Source organism: Ipomoea triloba, chromosome 11, assembly GCF_003576645.1.
Source record: "Ipomoea triloba cultivar NCNSP0323 chromosome 11, ASM357664v1".
Lineage (NCBI taxonomy): Eukaryota > Viridiplantae > Streptophyta > Magnoliopsida > Solanales > Convolvulaceae > Ipomoea > Ipomoea triloba.
The window spans coordinates 10,323,811-10,340,826 of record NC_044926.1 but is presented as its reverse complement, the minus strand read 5'-3'; the positions used below and the strand labels follow the sequence as shown (position 1 = coordinate 10,340,826).

The 17,016-nt window shown below is 31.6% G+C and overlaps 1 protein-coding gene across 1 annotated transcript; it reads right to left on the bottom strand.

Annotated features, from left to right (window-relative positions):
* Positions 1 to 1,286: 1,286 nt before the first annotated feature.
* On the bottom strand, positions 1,287 to 5,873 carry LOC115996965 (tropinone reductase homolog). The gene is made up of 5 exons (XM_031236408.1): positions 5,757 to 5,873; positions 5,463 to 5,670; positions 4,824 to 5,040; positions 2,820 to 2,932; positions 1,287 to 1,658 (listed from the first exon to the last, which is right to left on the bottom strand). Exons 1-5 carry the CDS (start codon positions 5,828 to 5,830, stop codon positions 1,479 to 1,481), a joined length of 792 nt encoding a protein of 263 aa, XP_031092268.1. The 5' UTR covers positions 5,831 to 5,873; the 3' UTR covers positions 1,287 to 1,478.
* Positions 5,874 to 17,016: the final 11,143 nt, after the last annotated feature.

Below are 17,016 nucleotides of genomic sequence, written 5' to 3'. Positions count from 1 at the left end.
TGTCATTTTTCAAATCTCGTTGTGTTGAATATCCCTTGCTTCTCTTATCCTATGATGTTTTAGACCTTACTATATGAACATTTTGCAGTAAGATTCTAAGACTTATACTAATTTTACAATTGAAATCTAAGTTTTAATTTTTAATATATTTGTACATTGACCATCATCAAAATCTATTTATACACGTATTTCTAATAAAATATTTACCATTACGTCAAAAGTTATAGCTAATAGTAAAGGCCCAACTTTGTTTCTTACTTTGTATTTACCATCAAAATCTCTTTGTCATTGTCTTCAGGTAAGGATATGTTATCCTTAACTTTTTACTATAAACATGATCTGTTCATTGATTTTTTGTTGGATTTAATTGTGCATTACTTGCTTTTAGAGCATTTTATTAACTGTACCAACTGCAGGAAGATCATTGGAGCAGTCTCCGGCCAGTTGAAGATTCGCAACATGTCAATTCATTTGCAAGTGTGAGTTTATTGTTTGCCCTTCATTTACCTAAAAATTTTCAATATGTGTGTAATTTTAAGTTCTTCTCTGTTTTCAATCTTTCTTTCTTTCGTTTTCAACAAGGTAAAACTCACATATTTGTCATTTGATTAATTATACTTGAAGTTATTATTAGTGTTTTTTTTTTTTTGTTGAAACTTATTACTCCGTGTATTTTTTTGTGATTGTTTGCAGCTTGACTGCACACTTCTTCCTATGGTCCAATGAAATGTTGGTGGCAGTATGCAAATAATAGTTTGGAGAGATGTAATAGTTTGGAGATTGAATCATAAGTTAAATTTCATAATTTTAGATTTCGACTTTTAAATTTTCTACTTTATATTCATGAATAAGTTCTATTGAAGCCTGAGAAATGTGTATATGGTTTTCTTCTTTCATTTCACTACAGAGACCGAGATTCTCTGTAGCGAAATGAATTTTTTTTTTATTTGCAGCCTCCAGTTTTTCGACCACCCAAGCCAAGTGGTCGGAAAACCCGGACATGCCGGCTGTTCTTCTGGTCGTTTTTTCCGACCACATTAGAGAAGTGGTTGATATTTCCGACCACTTTCTCGAGTGGTCGGAATTACCGACGAGTGTTTTTCGGCCCAAATTTGTCGGAACAAGTGTTTCCGACCAGATTGGGTGGTCGGAAATCCGTTGATTTCCAGCAGTGTCGGAATCAATTTGTTGAATATTAGTTCAGTCGCGTAATAGGCGTATTATAGTTCACAGTCATAATGTAAAATTTAAAGAATAAGATAGTATTTAAGCTGACCAAATAAAAGTTAAAGTATAAAACATCGAAAACGTACAAACATTATTATTCAAATTAGCAACAACATCCATAAAACAATGAGCACATGGTAATGCTAACATTATTCCTCTTTTAATATTCAATTTCTAATATATAAAACACCACGTTGCAATGAATATAAAGAGATTTATTATCACGTTAGAACAAAAAAAAATGCCATTTTCTATGGAAAACCAGTGATGGTATATCCACCATCAACGCAGATAGTTTGTCCGGTGATATATGATGCAGCCGGCAAGCAAAGGAATGCCACCAGTGACGAAACTTCTCCGACCTCTCCTGGCCGGCTGATCGGAGCCCGACGGATCATGCGCCCGATTTGTTCTAATACTTCAGCCTCACTCTGCAGAGTCAGTAAAATGGAAAAAAGTATATATTGATGAATTCTTTTCTTTTAGTACTACTGACTCTGTTACAATGTAATATCTGTTCATAACTACTTTCTCAACCTAATGAAGTACAAAGAATCCACAGTTGCCTCACCTGAGTTATTACTTAAGGAAAAAGTGTCAATTGTGCCCTTAAACTTTACAAAATAAAACAATTAAGCCTTTGAACATTTAAAATGTGCAATTAGACCATCAAACTCATTAAAATCGGTCAAATAAATTCAATTTACCCATAACCAACAAGTTACTAATAAATCTACACCGACTATTGTAATTGCCATTGACTTGCCTTTCAAATGCACTGTCAGTGACTTGATTGGGCACCTTCTTCCGAGAGGCAACCAAAACAGGTTGTCATCTCTGGAAAAGGGGACTAGAACCTGGTCACCTTCTCTGGAGAGGCAACCAAAAATGATCGACATCTCTGGGAGAAGGTTATCATTCATTAATGGTTACTATTTTTGGAGAGGCGACCATTTAAAAATGGCTATCATCTCTAGAGAGACGACTAGTTCTGGAAAAGGCGACCAAAATTAGTCACCTTCTCTAGTGAGGAAACCAAAAATAATCGCTCACCATCTCAATAGAGGCGACAAAAAATGGTTACCATCTCCATAAAAGGCGACCGAAGCTAGTCACTTTCTCTAAGAGAAGGCAACCAGAACCTCATCGCCATGTCCAGAAACGGCGACTAATTGGTCGCCTTCTCTGGAGAGGCAACCAGAAATGCATGGTTACCTTCTCTAGTGAAGGCGACCATAACTGGTCAGCTTTGTCCAAAAAGAAAGTGACCAAAAACGATCACAAATGGTTTCTTCTTCAAATGTAGATTTACGAAGGGAAAAAAGTCATTGGAGTTAGTTGAATTTTCGCCAAAAAGGTAGTGGCCAACTATGACATATCTGTAACCGGTTAGTGGGCTTGTATGCACGAAAATAACATTTTAGAGGGTTTAATTGTACCTTTTAAACGTTCAAAGGTCTAATTGCTCTATTATGTAAAGTTTAAGGACTTATTTGATCATTTTCCCTATTACGTACAATATGACAATTCAATTAAATAAATTAAGAAAATAATTTAAAGATATATTTGGAGGAAATTAATGGTGTACATACAGTGCCGTCATCAAGGAGCTTGGTTTGGATGACCCCAGGTGCAACTGAGTTAACACGAATGTTGTCTTTGGCCCACTCGCATGCCAAATTTTTTGTCACTTGATTTGTTGCTCCTACATTTTTACACTTGTTCAACAATTAATAAATAAAACCATAGATAATAATAAAAGAAAGAATATTACTATTTGGAGGTAATCCCATCTATATTGGTCAAGTTAATAATTTTTGATAACAATAAAGTTACGAGCGGCCTATTAGTCTTTTCTTGGTTTGAACTAGTCAATTATAGACAACCTAAACTAATACATGACTACTAGTACTACCTTAGTCCACAAATTTAAAATATAATATTTAATTTAGCACTTTAACTATTAAATTGATCAATTTAATCTTTGTATTATTAAAAATCTAGTGATAACGCAAATTTATTAATCTCATTAGTATTTATCATTTTATGAGTGAATGATGATGTGGCATCTAAATTTAAATATGTGGTTTTCACTCATTAGCAAAATATAACAATTTTTACCTAAATGAACCCAAATTGTAATGAAAATTTAAGCTACATACTTCCAATAAGTCACCCATTAATGTTGAAATTAGTCAAAAAAAAAAAATAAAGGAGTCAATTTTGATGTCTCAAGATAAATTTTCTTAGAAATATGATATTCAATAAATTTAGGTCCATAATTTTTAGAAAAAATTTTACTTTTGGTCCATTTACTGTTATACTTGTATCACATTTGATCCTTGGCTATTAAAATTTTCTAATTAAGTGCATGATTATAATTTGTAACACATTTAGCCCTGGCGTCCAACTTCCCGGCCAACTATTGCTAGAAGTGCTCCTTCCGGAAGGAGCACTTCTAGAAAAGAACTTCCGGCAATAGTTGGCCTCGAAATTGGACAACAGGACCAAATGTGATACAAATTACATACTTATGCACCTAATTTAAAATTTTTAATAGTCAATGACCAAGTGTGATTCATGTATAATAGTTACGAGACTAAAAGTGAAATTTAATTTATTCTACTTTTTATGCATAAGATTAACTATTTGTATACATAAAATTCATTATTTGTGTGAATGTGATTTGGTGCATAGTCCACAATAAAATTTGTCTCACCTACAAATGCCCCTAAATTAATCTAATAATTCTACTTATTTATTTATTGCATGTGCATATTGGCTTTGTCAGCTTGCATAATGTGACTTCTAACTATAGTAATGCAACTTGACAAAATGTCGTGATGATCGGCTGAAATTGTGGACCATCACCATTATAGATTTAAAATAAGGCTAGATTTATCCCTATAAAAATAACAATTGCAAATTTAGCTGGCATTTTTATTTTAAATTTTTTTATTAAAAAAAAAGTCCTATATGATTTGAAAGCTTGCACAATTGGAAAGCTTTCAAATGGTACAAAAGACTGCAAATTTAGTAGCCTTCTTTACTCTTTTTTTTTTGTTTATTTATTTATTTATTATTATATTATAATGTGATTTGAAAATGAGAATATTGCAGGGAAGTATAGAATATAGTAAGAGCAACTTCATTAGATCAATATTTAGATGATTTTTGCAGAAAAAGAAAAATTTTGGGTTGAGTTTTTAACAAATGGGGCGGGATCTTTTTAAGTTTTTTCTACTGCAAATTAATTTTTTTTGTGGACCTCACTTGTTGAAAAGAAATACGCGCCTTTCGCGAGTTCTATCCACTCCTATGCCCAGCAAGGCAGTGAATCCATTTTATTTTGTGTTTTTCTCATATATTTTTTCCTCATCCTACATTTACATTCTCTTTCCTAGTGGACTGACAAAAACAAAAACTAATGAGCTTGCTTTAAAGGAATTGAAAATTTGGTAATGTGGAAGAAAGACCCACTTTTTAAATTAAAAGAGTATTGCAAGGATAAAGATGGGCTAAGGAAGAAAAAGTAACTTTTTTTATAAAGATAACTAATGAAAACAGTATTTTTATTTTTCTTAATATATACATACCTTTGGATGCGGAATAGAGAGTAGATTTAATGGCAGGCAAGATTCCAGCGGCAGAGGAGTTGAAAACTATGCTTCCCATTTGTGAAGCTTTGAGGTATGGATATGCCAATTGACAAAGGTGGAATGAAGCCTCAAAGTTGGTTCCCATTACAATTGTGTAATCTTCTGCTGTCAACTCTATTGCGTACTTAGGTACTATTGTCCCAGCATTATTCACCTATTTAAACAAAATAAATCATATCTTTACGGCTTTATCCAAAAACACTATGGCCCTGTTTGGTAAATAATCAGTCTATCAGTCAATTTTGAGTTATTTGGTCACTATTAGTTGTTTGGTTAATAATCATTTTGTAACTCTAAAATACTAAAATTGAAAAAAACTACTCAAAGCAGCATTTTCAATTAGCTTTTTGAGAAAAAAAATTATACCAAACAGCTATCAGCTAATAGCTACTTTACCAACCAACTTTCTACACTCAGCTAATGTTATTAACAAATCATACCTTTCAACCCAAACAACTAACCCAATCAGCTAATAGTCATTTACCAAACAACTAACCCAATCAGCTAATAGTCATTTACCAAACAGGCTTTATATAATGCAAATATATATATGATAGAAATGGAAAAAGAGAGTACCAAGATGTTGAGTTTTCCATTGAAGTGATTGGCGACTTTTTCCATCAACTCCACCCTTTGATGCCGTGAGGATATGTCGCAGGCAGATCCGGCGACTTTGAGGCCTTTCTCCCTCCATCTCTTCACGCACTCATCGACGTCGTTTTGATTCCGGGAACAAGTGTACACCTCTGCTCCAAATCCAGCTAGCTCTTCTATGATTGCATAACTAATGAAACAAAAATGTATCGCCTAAATCATTGATTTCAGCAAAAATATAATGGAAAAGGTTGGAAAGTGTTTAGTATTTCATACCCAATGCCTCTGGTTCCACCAGTGACGAGGGCAGTCATGCCCTGAAGAGACCACTTTCCTTCTCCTATGCTCATTTATTGATAATTGTTAACGAAGAACCTGCTGGCCGATTATATATTATGATTTTCCGATGTTTAGTCCATACCCACTAAGTATATATAGACAGAGCAATGTTACCTACTCTACAAACTTTTATTCTTTTTTTTTTTTAATACATGAATGACATGTTTGGATCACGAAATAGGCCTAAAATGAAAGGAATAAGTCTATTGTTTGATAATGACTTTTGTTTACAAGAATATCATTTCCAGGAATAGGTTATTCACTTTGCAAATGGAATAATGATTTTGGGGGCCCCTAGTATTAAGTTATCCTTAGACCACCAATTAAATCTATTTCTTTAGCTTTTTTCCCCTATCGCAGCACTTCTTTATCATTAGTACGATACTCACATCTTTTACAGGATCAAACTTTTCAACCTTCACAAGATCAATATTTATCTTAGTCTATATATATATATATATATATATATATATATATATACATATACGACTAGATTTCAACAAATAGTCTATATGAGGTGAATGTAAAGTCTACATAATTAGAATATTACATTCACCTCATATAGACTATTTGTTGAAATCTAGTCGTGTGTGTGTATATATATATATATATATATATATATATATATATAATATTTTATATGAGGTAGATATAATATTTCTAAAATTATTATTATTATTATTATTATTATTATATTATATATTTTGCATAAGGGCATTTATGCCTTTTAAAAACATATTCAATTTTTATTTCTGATGTATATTGTTCCAGCGAACCAAACAATAAAATACAATTATTGTTTTATTCATTACCTATTCTATTCCTTATGCAATATTATTCATATTCTTTCAAAATTCATTTGTGAACTAAATGTGCCGTAAATTTCAGAGCTTATTATAAACTAATTATAAGCCCCGGGGATCCATTTCCAACTACAGAGCCCAATCTCAGCTCCAATTTATTAACAATCAATTTATTTATGATTAGAGTTGCACTCTTTATCATATGTATTAATTTTTTCTCATAAGTAACAAACAATCAATTTATCACTGATTAACATTATACTTTTTCTTATAAGTAACTCCTCAAACTCTAATTTAAATATTACATTATCTAAAAGTATTACACTCCACGCACTCGTCAATCTCGTTTTGCTTCCGGGAACAAGTATACACCTCTGCTCCAAATTAATCCTGCTAGCTCTTCTATGATTGCATAACTAATCCAAACCAGGCAAAATTTTTAACATGCATTTATTTCAGCACGCAAAAATGGAAAAGATTGGAAAGAGTTTACTACTTCATCATTCCTAATAATTGTTAATGAAGGACCAAAGACCAAAGCTTAGAGCCTTAGATTACTAGTAGCTTAAGAGTTAAGAGACAACCTGCTGGACGGTTATATTATGATTTTCCCATGTTTAGTGTTGGAAATTTTATGTGTGCCTCAAATTCATTATTGGTGTTCGTGCTTCGCTCCACATGACTTTCCACTTGCTTCCTACATTTACATTTTACAACGCTTTTTTTCAGTACTACTGACTCTGTTACAATGTAGCACAATGAGTCAACAGTTGCCTCCACTGAGGCTCGAACCCACTCCTATCATCCATGTGGGAGTGTTAATCGGGAACCCACTCCTATCATCCATGTGGGAGTGTTAATCGGGACACTGGATGCCACTTAACCACTAGCACAATGAGTCAACAGTTGCCTCCACTGAGGCTCGAACCCACTCCTATCATCCATGCGGGAGTGTTAATCGGGACACTGGATGCCACTTAACCACAAGGTCTTTGGCCCTTTGTTTTATTTTTTATTTCCAAAAAGTTGAAACCCAACCCCAAGGTCCCCACGCCCGACCCAACAAAACATATGAGAAGATGTAAATCATGGTAACTCAAATGAACACAGAGGCTATGTCATTTGTTTATTGTGCACAAAGAGTTATCTTCACTTTGAAATGTTACTTCCACATTGTCGCGAGTGAGACTTGATCCCGGGTCTTTCTTTTCTGGTACTTTGTTTTATGTATATATAAGAGTATGTATAATCCCTTCTGAATGGAGTTGTTTGGTTGGAGGGGGATGTCGGTGCATTGAAGAACAAGAAGCCAAAGTGATCTGAAAAGCAAAAGAAAAAAGAAGACAGAAATAATTGTGAATCTTGAAATTTGGTTGGTGGTGGATGGTGGTGGTGAAAGGGAAAGGTGCATAACTGTGAATGTTAATTTGCACGCATTATGAAGATTCATACGTGCAGTAGAGTATGCATGGCATGCATAATATTGTGCATTGATATAGTTTAAAAGAAAATAATGTTGTTGCCATACCTTTTATAGTATATAATATATGGCAAAACTTGTGTGAGACCGTCTCACCATGAGACGGGTCGGGATGCAAATGTGACACTTATATGAACAAATGTCATACTTATATGTGTAACACTTACCACTATTACATTATTATAATATAACTAGTAAATTATAATAATAAAGGTAATATGTTATTTGGTGCATTACTTCCATATATACAATCTTTTATTAATTAAGGTAAATACTTAATGGTGATTGAAAGAGTAATTAGGGAAGGGATACATTACCATATTGATGACATATGGATAGTATAAAAGAGCCCTTTGGTCCATTCATTCCTCCAGAGAGGGTTGAGAAAGTGAGAGAAACATTACTGTTACTCTGTTGCAGTAGTCCCGTGATTACACAACCTTCTTCAATTGGAAGCTATGGCTGGAAGTTAGTATTTTAATAGATTCATATATCACGTGTTTATGTTATTACGTGAATTATATGCTTACATTTAGTTTCAAGAGCCTTTATAATCTCGGTCTGGTTGTTTGTTTTGCCTAAAACAATATTAAGTCGAATATACATTAAGTTTAGTATATGCTTTGGTTTTCAATTACATTCATCCTAATTCATCAAAATATGCATATAAAATATATATCTTTTGATGTAATTGAGTAAACTATTATGTATATTTTGAATGAATTATTTGTAATTGATTTAAGATGGCTAGAATTATTATTATTATTATTTTGATTGTGTTTTGAATTATTGATTCAATTTCAGCATTAATAATAATAATAATAATAATAATATTATTATTATTATTATGTCGCGGCTGAGGGCAGTTGGCGCCAGCTACGTTCGCTATTGGCTGTGCTCCTCGTAGCTTCGTCAGAAGGCGCTGCTCCTCTCCGGAAGGCCGTCGGCGGTGGCGCGTGATTTTCTGGTGACGTTGTTCACTCAATCGGCGGAGCAGTGATGCAGTATGGTTGTTGGCGTTGCGAACAGAGGAGATGCGGCGGCGGCCAAGCTGCGTTCTTCCCGGCAAACTCGCTGCATCTCCACTCCTTCAGGCGGCTGCTGCTGCTTATTCCTTGCTTCTTCATCGACGGCGATGGATGATGACACTGCGAAGAGGAGAATCGGCGGCGGCGAGGCTGAGCTCCCGGTGCCGTTCGGCTTCCTCTCCTCCTTCAGGCAACGGACGTTGCCGCTGCAACCAGGTGAGACGGCGATGGTTGCCGTTGACTGACGTTTCTCTGTCTGTTCCTCGCGTACGTTCTCCTGTCGGCAATGACGCTGTTTTCCGGCGACTCTTTTGGACGAAGAAGGGAGGTGATTGGTACGCTGATTTCTAATTTTAAATTAAATGCAATTATTTTTTTTTTATTTGCCATATATATTTATTTGCATTATTTCATAATTATATGTTAATTGTGGTATGGTAATTATATTAGATTTAATATTACCATATTAATATGACCTCAATTAACATTATATATTAATTTTGACAAATGGTAAATATATAGTAATATTATACATATTAATTTTGATAAATGACAATTATTTGGTTTAATATTGCCATATTAATATTACTTTAATTAATTTGTATATTATTTATTTGGCAATGGTAAATGTATGGTAATTGCTCATTATTTTGGAATATTAATGCCCTTTTAGTCTCTTCTTAATTTTGGCATTAAATTCATAAATAAATTATTATTCAATTTTGAACAAATTATTAAGTTTTAATTTGTTTGATTTTTTAATTTTAATATTAAATATTCGGTTTAAATTGTATTCAGTTTTACAATTTAAATATTTAATTGTGGAGTTTGAGTTCGTAATATGCATAATCTGAGCATGCTATATATGTTTTTTTTTATTGCACTAATTATATTATTTGATTGTTATAATTATGCCTTTAGAAAAGCATGTTTATTAAGATTGAATTTAGAGCCTTTTAGGACTGAATTAATTGCCTATTATGCATGATTTAGTACCTTTTAGGTGAATTTAGTGCCTTTAAGAATAGATTATGCATATTCTTACTCTTTCGGTCAATACTCCACTTCTTTTGGAGGATTTCAAAGCACATAAAGTACATAAAACTATTCATAGTACTACCCTATTTAAAGCCTCTTAGGTGAATCTACATTTATATAGATCAACCAAACGATTTTACTTCAAATATGAGAACACATGATTTAGGGAAGTTTCTTGGGGAGGAATACTAGTTCCCTGGCCCTGGCTTAAAACGCCTTGCTGGCTAAAACCGCCATATTGCTACTAGTCCCCTTGCGACGCTACTCTGTCTAAGGAGTTGGTTTTTAATGGAGCCTTAGCACCAACCAACTTTCCTGGGAGTATACCTAAGGATTGTCAATCATGTTTTGGTCTAATTTGTTTGATTAGGCTTTAAATACCTTGTCATTGTGATTATGTTCAGTTTTGGTCAATTAAAGAGTAGCTATAGCATCTTTAATTTACTTAAATTACATATTAAGGATTAATCACATAAAGTTTAGGCAAGAAACCTTGTAGTTAACTCTGCGTTATATAACGAAATTTAGCCCACAGGCAATTTTGTTATATTTAAAAGGTTAATTAGGATAAAATACTAAACTATGATCATAATTTGCCCACTGGGATTATGCATCGGCATATAGCTTGGTAGTTTTGTCATTAAGGGTGGATAAACCTTACCCAAACCGTATCTATTCCGTTTCCACCATTCAGTTTTGGTGATATTATGTACTTCAGTTACTCTTTCTCTATTATGTGCCTTAAAAATCCTCACCAAGCCTTAAGTTAACCGCTGATTTGGACTAGTCACATATGTTATCTTTACAAATATGGAAACATTAAAAAGGTGTTTTACCATAATTTGGTTGTCATTGTTAAATATTAATGGTGGTTATAATGTTGATTATTACCATCAAATATTTTAATTAATGAAACCATTAATGTTAATATGGTATTCAGTTATAAATTCTGAATTGTTTCCAATTAAGTTTATGTGACAATATTCCAGGCATTTTTCGGACTTTAAATTTTATTAAGTTTCAAAATTATATCCGAGAATGTTTCTACAGTTAGTGGTTTTAACTATTGTTTATCTATATTTAGTCTCCTATTTAATGATAATAATATTAATTGGGTTATGAAGAATTAATTTAGTAATTTTGGAAAAACATATTTGTTAAGGCAACTGGCTTTTTGCCACTAATTCCATAATTTTTTAAGTTCTTTGAATTATGATTTTAGTACGTTAGGCCCATAATTGATTAAGTATGAATAAAGAATATTTAGTGTAAATTCGTACTTTATAGTTAATTTATACTCTTTAGATTGTTTCATGAATTTGATCACATTAAATGCATATTATTAGGATTAATTATGCAATTAGGGTTTGTGAGAGTTTGATTTACAAATGACAATATATACTTTTGGTTAGATATTGTTGGAATTTGTAAATTCGGTCTATTTCTCATAAATTTGATCTTTATGTATTAAAACATTTTAATGGGCTTAAAGTTTGAAATTTCAAAGTATATATTTATTACTTTACTATTCAAAAATTTGGGTCTCTTTGGTTTGGACTCATTAGAGTTTGAATATTAAGTTTATGCTTTGAAAGCTCATATTTAAAATTGTCTAAGTTATGCGATTTGTTTAGAATATATGAGTTAAATGCCTACTTTTATGCATATTAATTTGTCCAACGCATAATATTTTGTTATGCAAAATTTTTTATTATGCCTTTAGCAATGCATAAATTTAGGATGGAATTATATTAGTTTCTAATTAAGTTGGACTTATGCATAAACTACGGTAGTGCCTGAACTTAGTACATTTGGACCGTTAATTTAGTTCACCCATTTAAGCTTCAAACATAGGTGAACCATGTAATTTTGGTGTATACCCTACAATTTTTTTTTTTAGGTTTATAACCCGAAACAGTTATACATTGAATGCATATGAATTGAGGAGACATACTAGTTTTATGGCCATGACTTAAGAACATCTAGTGCCACTAGTCCCCTTAAATATCATATATTTGGATTTTCCCATCACGATCTGGTATAATTTGTTTGTTAAAAATATTTTTTTTATTCCTTGCCAATGTGATTTGATTTCAGTTCATTAAAGAATAGTCATAGCATCTTTAATTTACTGATTTCTCTTAAGTTTGAATCACATAAAGGTTAGGCAATGAATTGATAATTGTCTAGTGACCTTATAATTTTTAATTTGGTTGGGGAGTAGCCACAACATCCTTTAATCAATTAAAATTATATATTGAGCGGTTTATTTTGATCACATAAAATTTTAGACAAATCATTTGTGATTAATTGTATTTAATATGATGGAATTTAGCACACAAGCAATTTCGTTATATTTGTATGATTAATTAGGATTAAATACTGGACTATGATCATAATTTAGCCCACAGGCAATTATGTATCAGAATGTAGTTTAGAAGTTTTATCAGTAATGATAGAAATAAATAAATTTATTTATTTTATGGTTATTTGTAAATAATTTCCATCTCTATCATAAAGTTTAATTTATGATGCAAACTTTAGATCATATTTCTTAATAATTTACCAACAGGGATTAAGAAAAGGAACATGATTTCTTAAGTTTTATCATAATAGTTATAATGAATCTCGTTGATTAAAACTTTAGCCTACAGGTAAGTCTTATATCGCTTGATTCTTTAACTCATTTGATAGTTGTTTCATCATAAAATTTCAGTTGGATCTAATTGAGTAAAACTTTAGCCCACAGGCAAGTTTTATGTCTCTAAATTCTTCTGTAAATTTAATAATTGAGATGAAATATTATCATAAGGGTTTTAATTGGATTTAATAGAATTAAAACTTTAGCCTACAGGCAAGTTTTATGTCAATAAATCCCTCACCCATTAGATAATAATTTTATCACAATTTCTTAGAATTCATACTTCTAAGTTTTTATGATTTGCATTGGCAAAACATGTATTTAGTTACTTCCCAAAATTTAACCACTTTTATTAATTATTTCGCGAATCTTGCTCGGTTATTTGGACTAACTGTAGTAAGTTACGTGATATATTCGATATACCTCTTTTGGTTTGTAAGAATAAAATGTACCTCTTCGAGCCAAATTCCAACTTGGTTTTGAAAAGTGTATTTCATTATTTTAGTATGTCCAACTATGGTGGGGAGTTATGTCCTCATTAGTTATTACTTTAGTTGGATTGAAACCAAATATTGATTATTTAGTATGCCCAACTAATGGTGGGAAATAATATCTTCATTATTTAGTTGGTCAAATCAATTGTGAGTACGTATATCATTAATTCTGCTGAGAAATATTTTAATCAGTGGGAGTGATCATTTAGAAAAAGATCATTAAGATGCTCCATTAAGAGATTCCACAAGTATCAATCTTGTATTTATTCACATATATTCATAAGTTCAAATTATTGAACATTTGGTTGTGCAACATATTTATGAAAATGTTGTAACAATATTAAGGAGTTTATTAGAACAAAACATTTAACTTGTGATACACTGTTATTTAAATAAATTCTTTAGCATTTAATAGAGTCTTTAGTTTCTTCAAAATTGATCCTGGGCCATTATGATTTATAAAGCTCAAGTCAATTTTGCAAGACATAAAAGTAAGACTCATAATATTCAGTTAATTATAAAGTGGACCTTAAAGTTATTTGGGAAGTTATGGGAAGTTATTTGGGAGTTCATGACCAAATACGAGGAACACTTATGGTCGAAGACTTAGAAGAACTAAAGGCCGAATACTTGCTGATGAAAACCAAGAAGACTCTGGAAGGGTCAAGATTATGAAGGTCGAATGATAAAGATAAATCATTCGTGAAAATCATGAAAGAATGATAAAGACAATCATTCTTGTGAGCAGTCAAGGCACAAGTAGTTATAAGGACAAGCCTAAAGACATTCTCTGAAAGTTTGTCTTGTCCATAGCCTTGATTTTGTGGATGATCATTGACAAACAAATTCTAGGAAACAATCCCAATGAGCATTAAATGCCATGTCCTTTTGTGTGAGACAGAAGACAGATGTCTGAACACAAAGTAGACAAACGACTATAAAAAGTACTGACATCTACATGTTTCGAAATTATCCAATGGATATTGCACACTGGACAATAGGTTTTGAATTTTGACTTCCCTCCAACGGACTCATAAATCTCACCTATATATACCCATGCTCTCATTCATTTGGAGTTGTTGGTTCATGCGAACTATTGCAAACTCTTTCAAAGCTATTAGTGTGCAAGTATTCAAAAGCTTAATTCAAATCTAGTGTTGTAAAGAACTCTTTGGCAAGCTACAAGTGTTGATCAAGATTTTAAAGTCAAGATTTCAAGTTGGAGAAAAGTTCAACCATCTACCAACCAACCTCTACTTGGAGATAAGTAGAAAGAGGAGTAAACTCAAGGAGGAGTTGAAAAACCTACAAACGATGTGATTGCGTGGCTTTGTGATCAAGGAGCACGTTGGGATCGAGTTGTGCTATCAAAGGAGATAATAGTGCAAACCTTCACCAGTTGTGAAGAAGAGTGGAGTAGGCTTCGTTAACTGCCGAACCACTATAAAAACTCTTTCTCTCTCTCTCTTTTGCTTACTATTTTATTGCTTGCTGCATTGCATACTTCACCCAAGCCTAACATTTTCATAACAACAAATCCGTGCAAAGTAAATATAATCCTAAAAAGCATTCAATTCTATCTTTCCGCTGCCCAAACTCTTGATCAAGTATTTATCTCGAAAGATTATTCTTACTTGTAAAGATTTTTTTTAAAGCTTTATATATATGCATGTACCGAATTTATGGTATTCACTTAAATATGATTTAATTTTGTTAAGTATTGTAACCTTATGTTGACTGATTTCAAAATTTAAATAAAGAGTTAATTCCATTTTTGGCCCTAGATTTATAGGTGGTAGTCCATTTTTAGTCCTCTTTTATTAAAATATTCACATTTGGTCCTAGTATTATTGTGGCATGACCATTATTGGTCCTTTATTAGCAAAGCAATTCTAATGTTGTTAAATACGAAGACATTTCGATCTTCAATTATGAATTTTTTTCAAAAAAAAAAAACATGCAAATATAGTAGGGTCAACTCAATTTGTATAAAAAAAATGATCGAAATGCCTTTGTATATAACGATATTTCAATGATTTTGTTGACGAGGGACAAAAAATAGTCATGCCACAATAATACTAGGACCAAATGTGGATGCTCTAATAAAAAAAAAGACTAAAAGTGGACTGTCACCTATAAATCTAAAAATAGAATTAACTCTTAATTTAAATATTCTTTATTAAAATGAGCGGGAAATGACAACATGTATATATTAATTTTCTAATCTTATAACAATTTAGGACAAAAATATATATCTAAGGGGGGTTGGAAAAATATAAAATAAGAAAATAATTAAATCTAGAATAAGAGTTGTTTACAACTCAATGTGATAATTCAGTTTTACTTTAACTTAATTTGTGCATAGATTTAGTCTTGAATTCTAGTACTAAAACCATTATTTTTAATTTTTCTTTAATTAATTTTGTTTGATTTATTTAAAATTGTTCTATTTAAATATATATTTCTAAATATTATGATACCCAATCATTGAAAGAAAAAAATTATGACTTATTTGACCCTTATTCCTATTAAAAATTAATAAAATTACATGATTTTGAGTTGTTCAAAGATCAAATTATAATTTTTTTTTTTAAAAAATTGAATAGCCAAATTGCAATTTCATGTGTAGTTCGATTACATATTTGACCATTATTCCTATTAAAAAACTGCAACCAGATTTTATTTCGTTGCAATTTTTCATTGCAACTTATTCTTGTTGCAATGATATTTACTCCATTATAAATCTCATTGCAAATTAATTAATTGAACAATAATTGCAATGGAAATTCTTTCTATTGTAGTTTTTCCTTGCAATTTTTTGGTTGCAATTCAATTTTTGCAATGAAATTTTATTTTGTTGCAAATTTTATTTTGTTGCAAACATCGTTGCAAAATAATTAATTTTAAAAAAATTGCAAGAAAAATGGATTCCGTTGCAAATTTTTGTTGTAAGGTATTTCGTTGCATCGCAATTTTTACAATGATATTGTGTTTCGTTGCAAATATAGTTGCAAAACCCTTTAATTTTGTAAATTTTAAAATTTTGCAACGAAATTGACAGTCGTAGCAAATTCAATTGCAAAAATTGCAACTCATATGGGTTTTCATTGCGATTTCCATTGCAAAAACATTTTTTCCTCCATTTTTTGGTGCCAAAATTGCAATGGAAATTTTTTTTTTTTTTCCGTTGCAAAGTTTCATTCAATTGCAACTAAGGATTTTTCTAATAGTGTGTATATACGTAGATGAAGACGACTCCTGTTTTTATATTTCCTTGTGAGCCTACAATTTATTATTGTGTATATCTTCATCTAATAAGTTAACTATATTAATTACAATCATAGCTTCCAAAATTAAAATACCTCTCAATTCCTTTGCTCTCTTCTTTATTCTCTCTTATTATTTATGATTAGAATCTTACATTATTTTGGATACAATCACAACCTTGATTGCATTTAATTTATTTGAATCCCTAGCATTTATCCTTATTCCTCCATAATATGTGATACAATCACAACCTTGATTGCATTTAATTTATTTGAATCCCTAGGATTTATCCTTATTCCTCCATAATATGTGTCCCTCTGTTAGAGGGTTTCCAAAGATATATATATGATATATGACATGACCGATCTATAGAAAGACTCCACCTTTGTCATATATTCCATACATTACACTAGATAGATATCATATTCATGGAATACGATTCACTT

Excerpts from the sequence above, each read along its gene's own strand:
- LOC115996965 (XM_031236408.1), bottom strand. The coding sequence starts at position 5,830 with ATGAGCATAGGAGAAGGAAAGTGGTCTCTTCAGGGCATGACTGCCCTC. Across the intron at positions 2,933-4,823 it reads TCTCTATTCCGCATCCAAAG|GAGCAACAAATCAAGTGACA; the intron begins GTATGTATATAT and ends GTAAAAATGTAG. Across the intron at positions 1,659-2,819 it reads AGCTCCTTGATGACGGCACT|AGTGAGGCTGAAGTATTAGA; the intron begins GTATGTACACCA and ends CTGACTCTGCAG.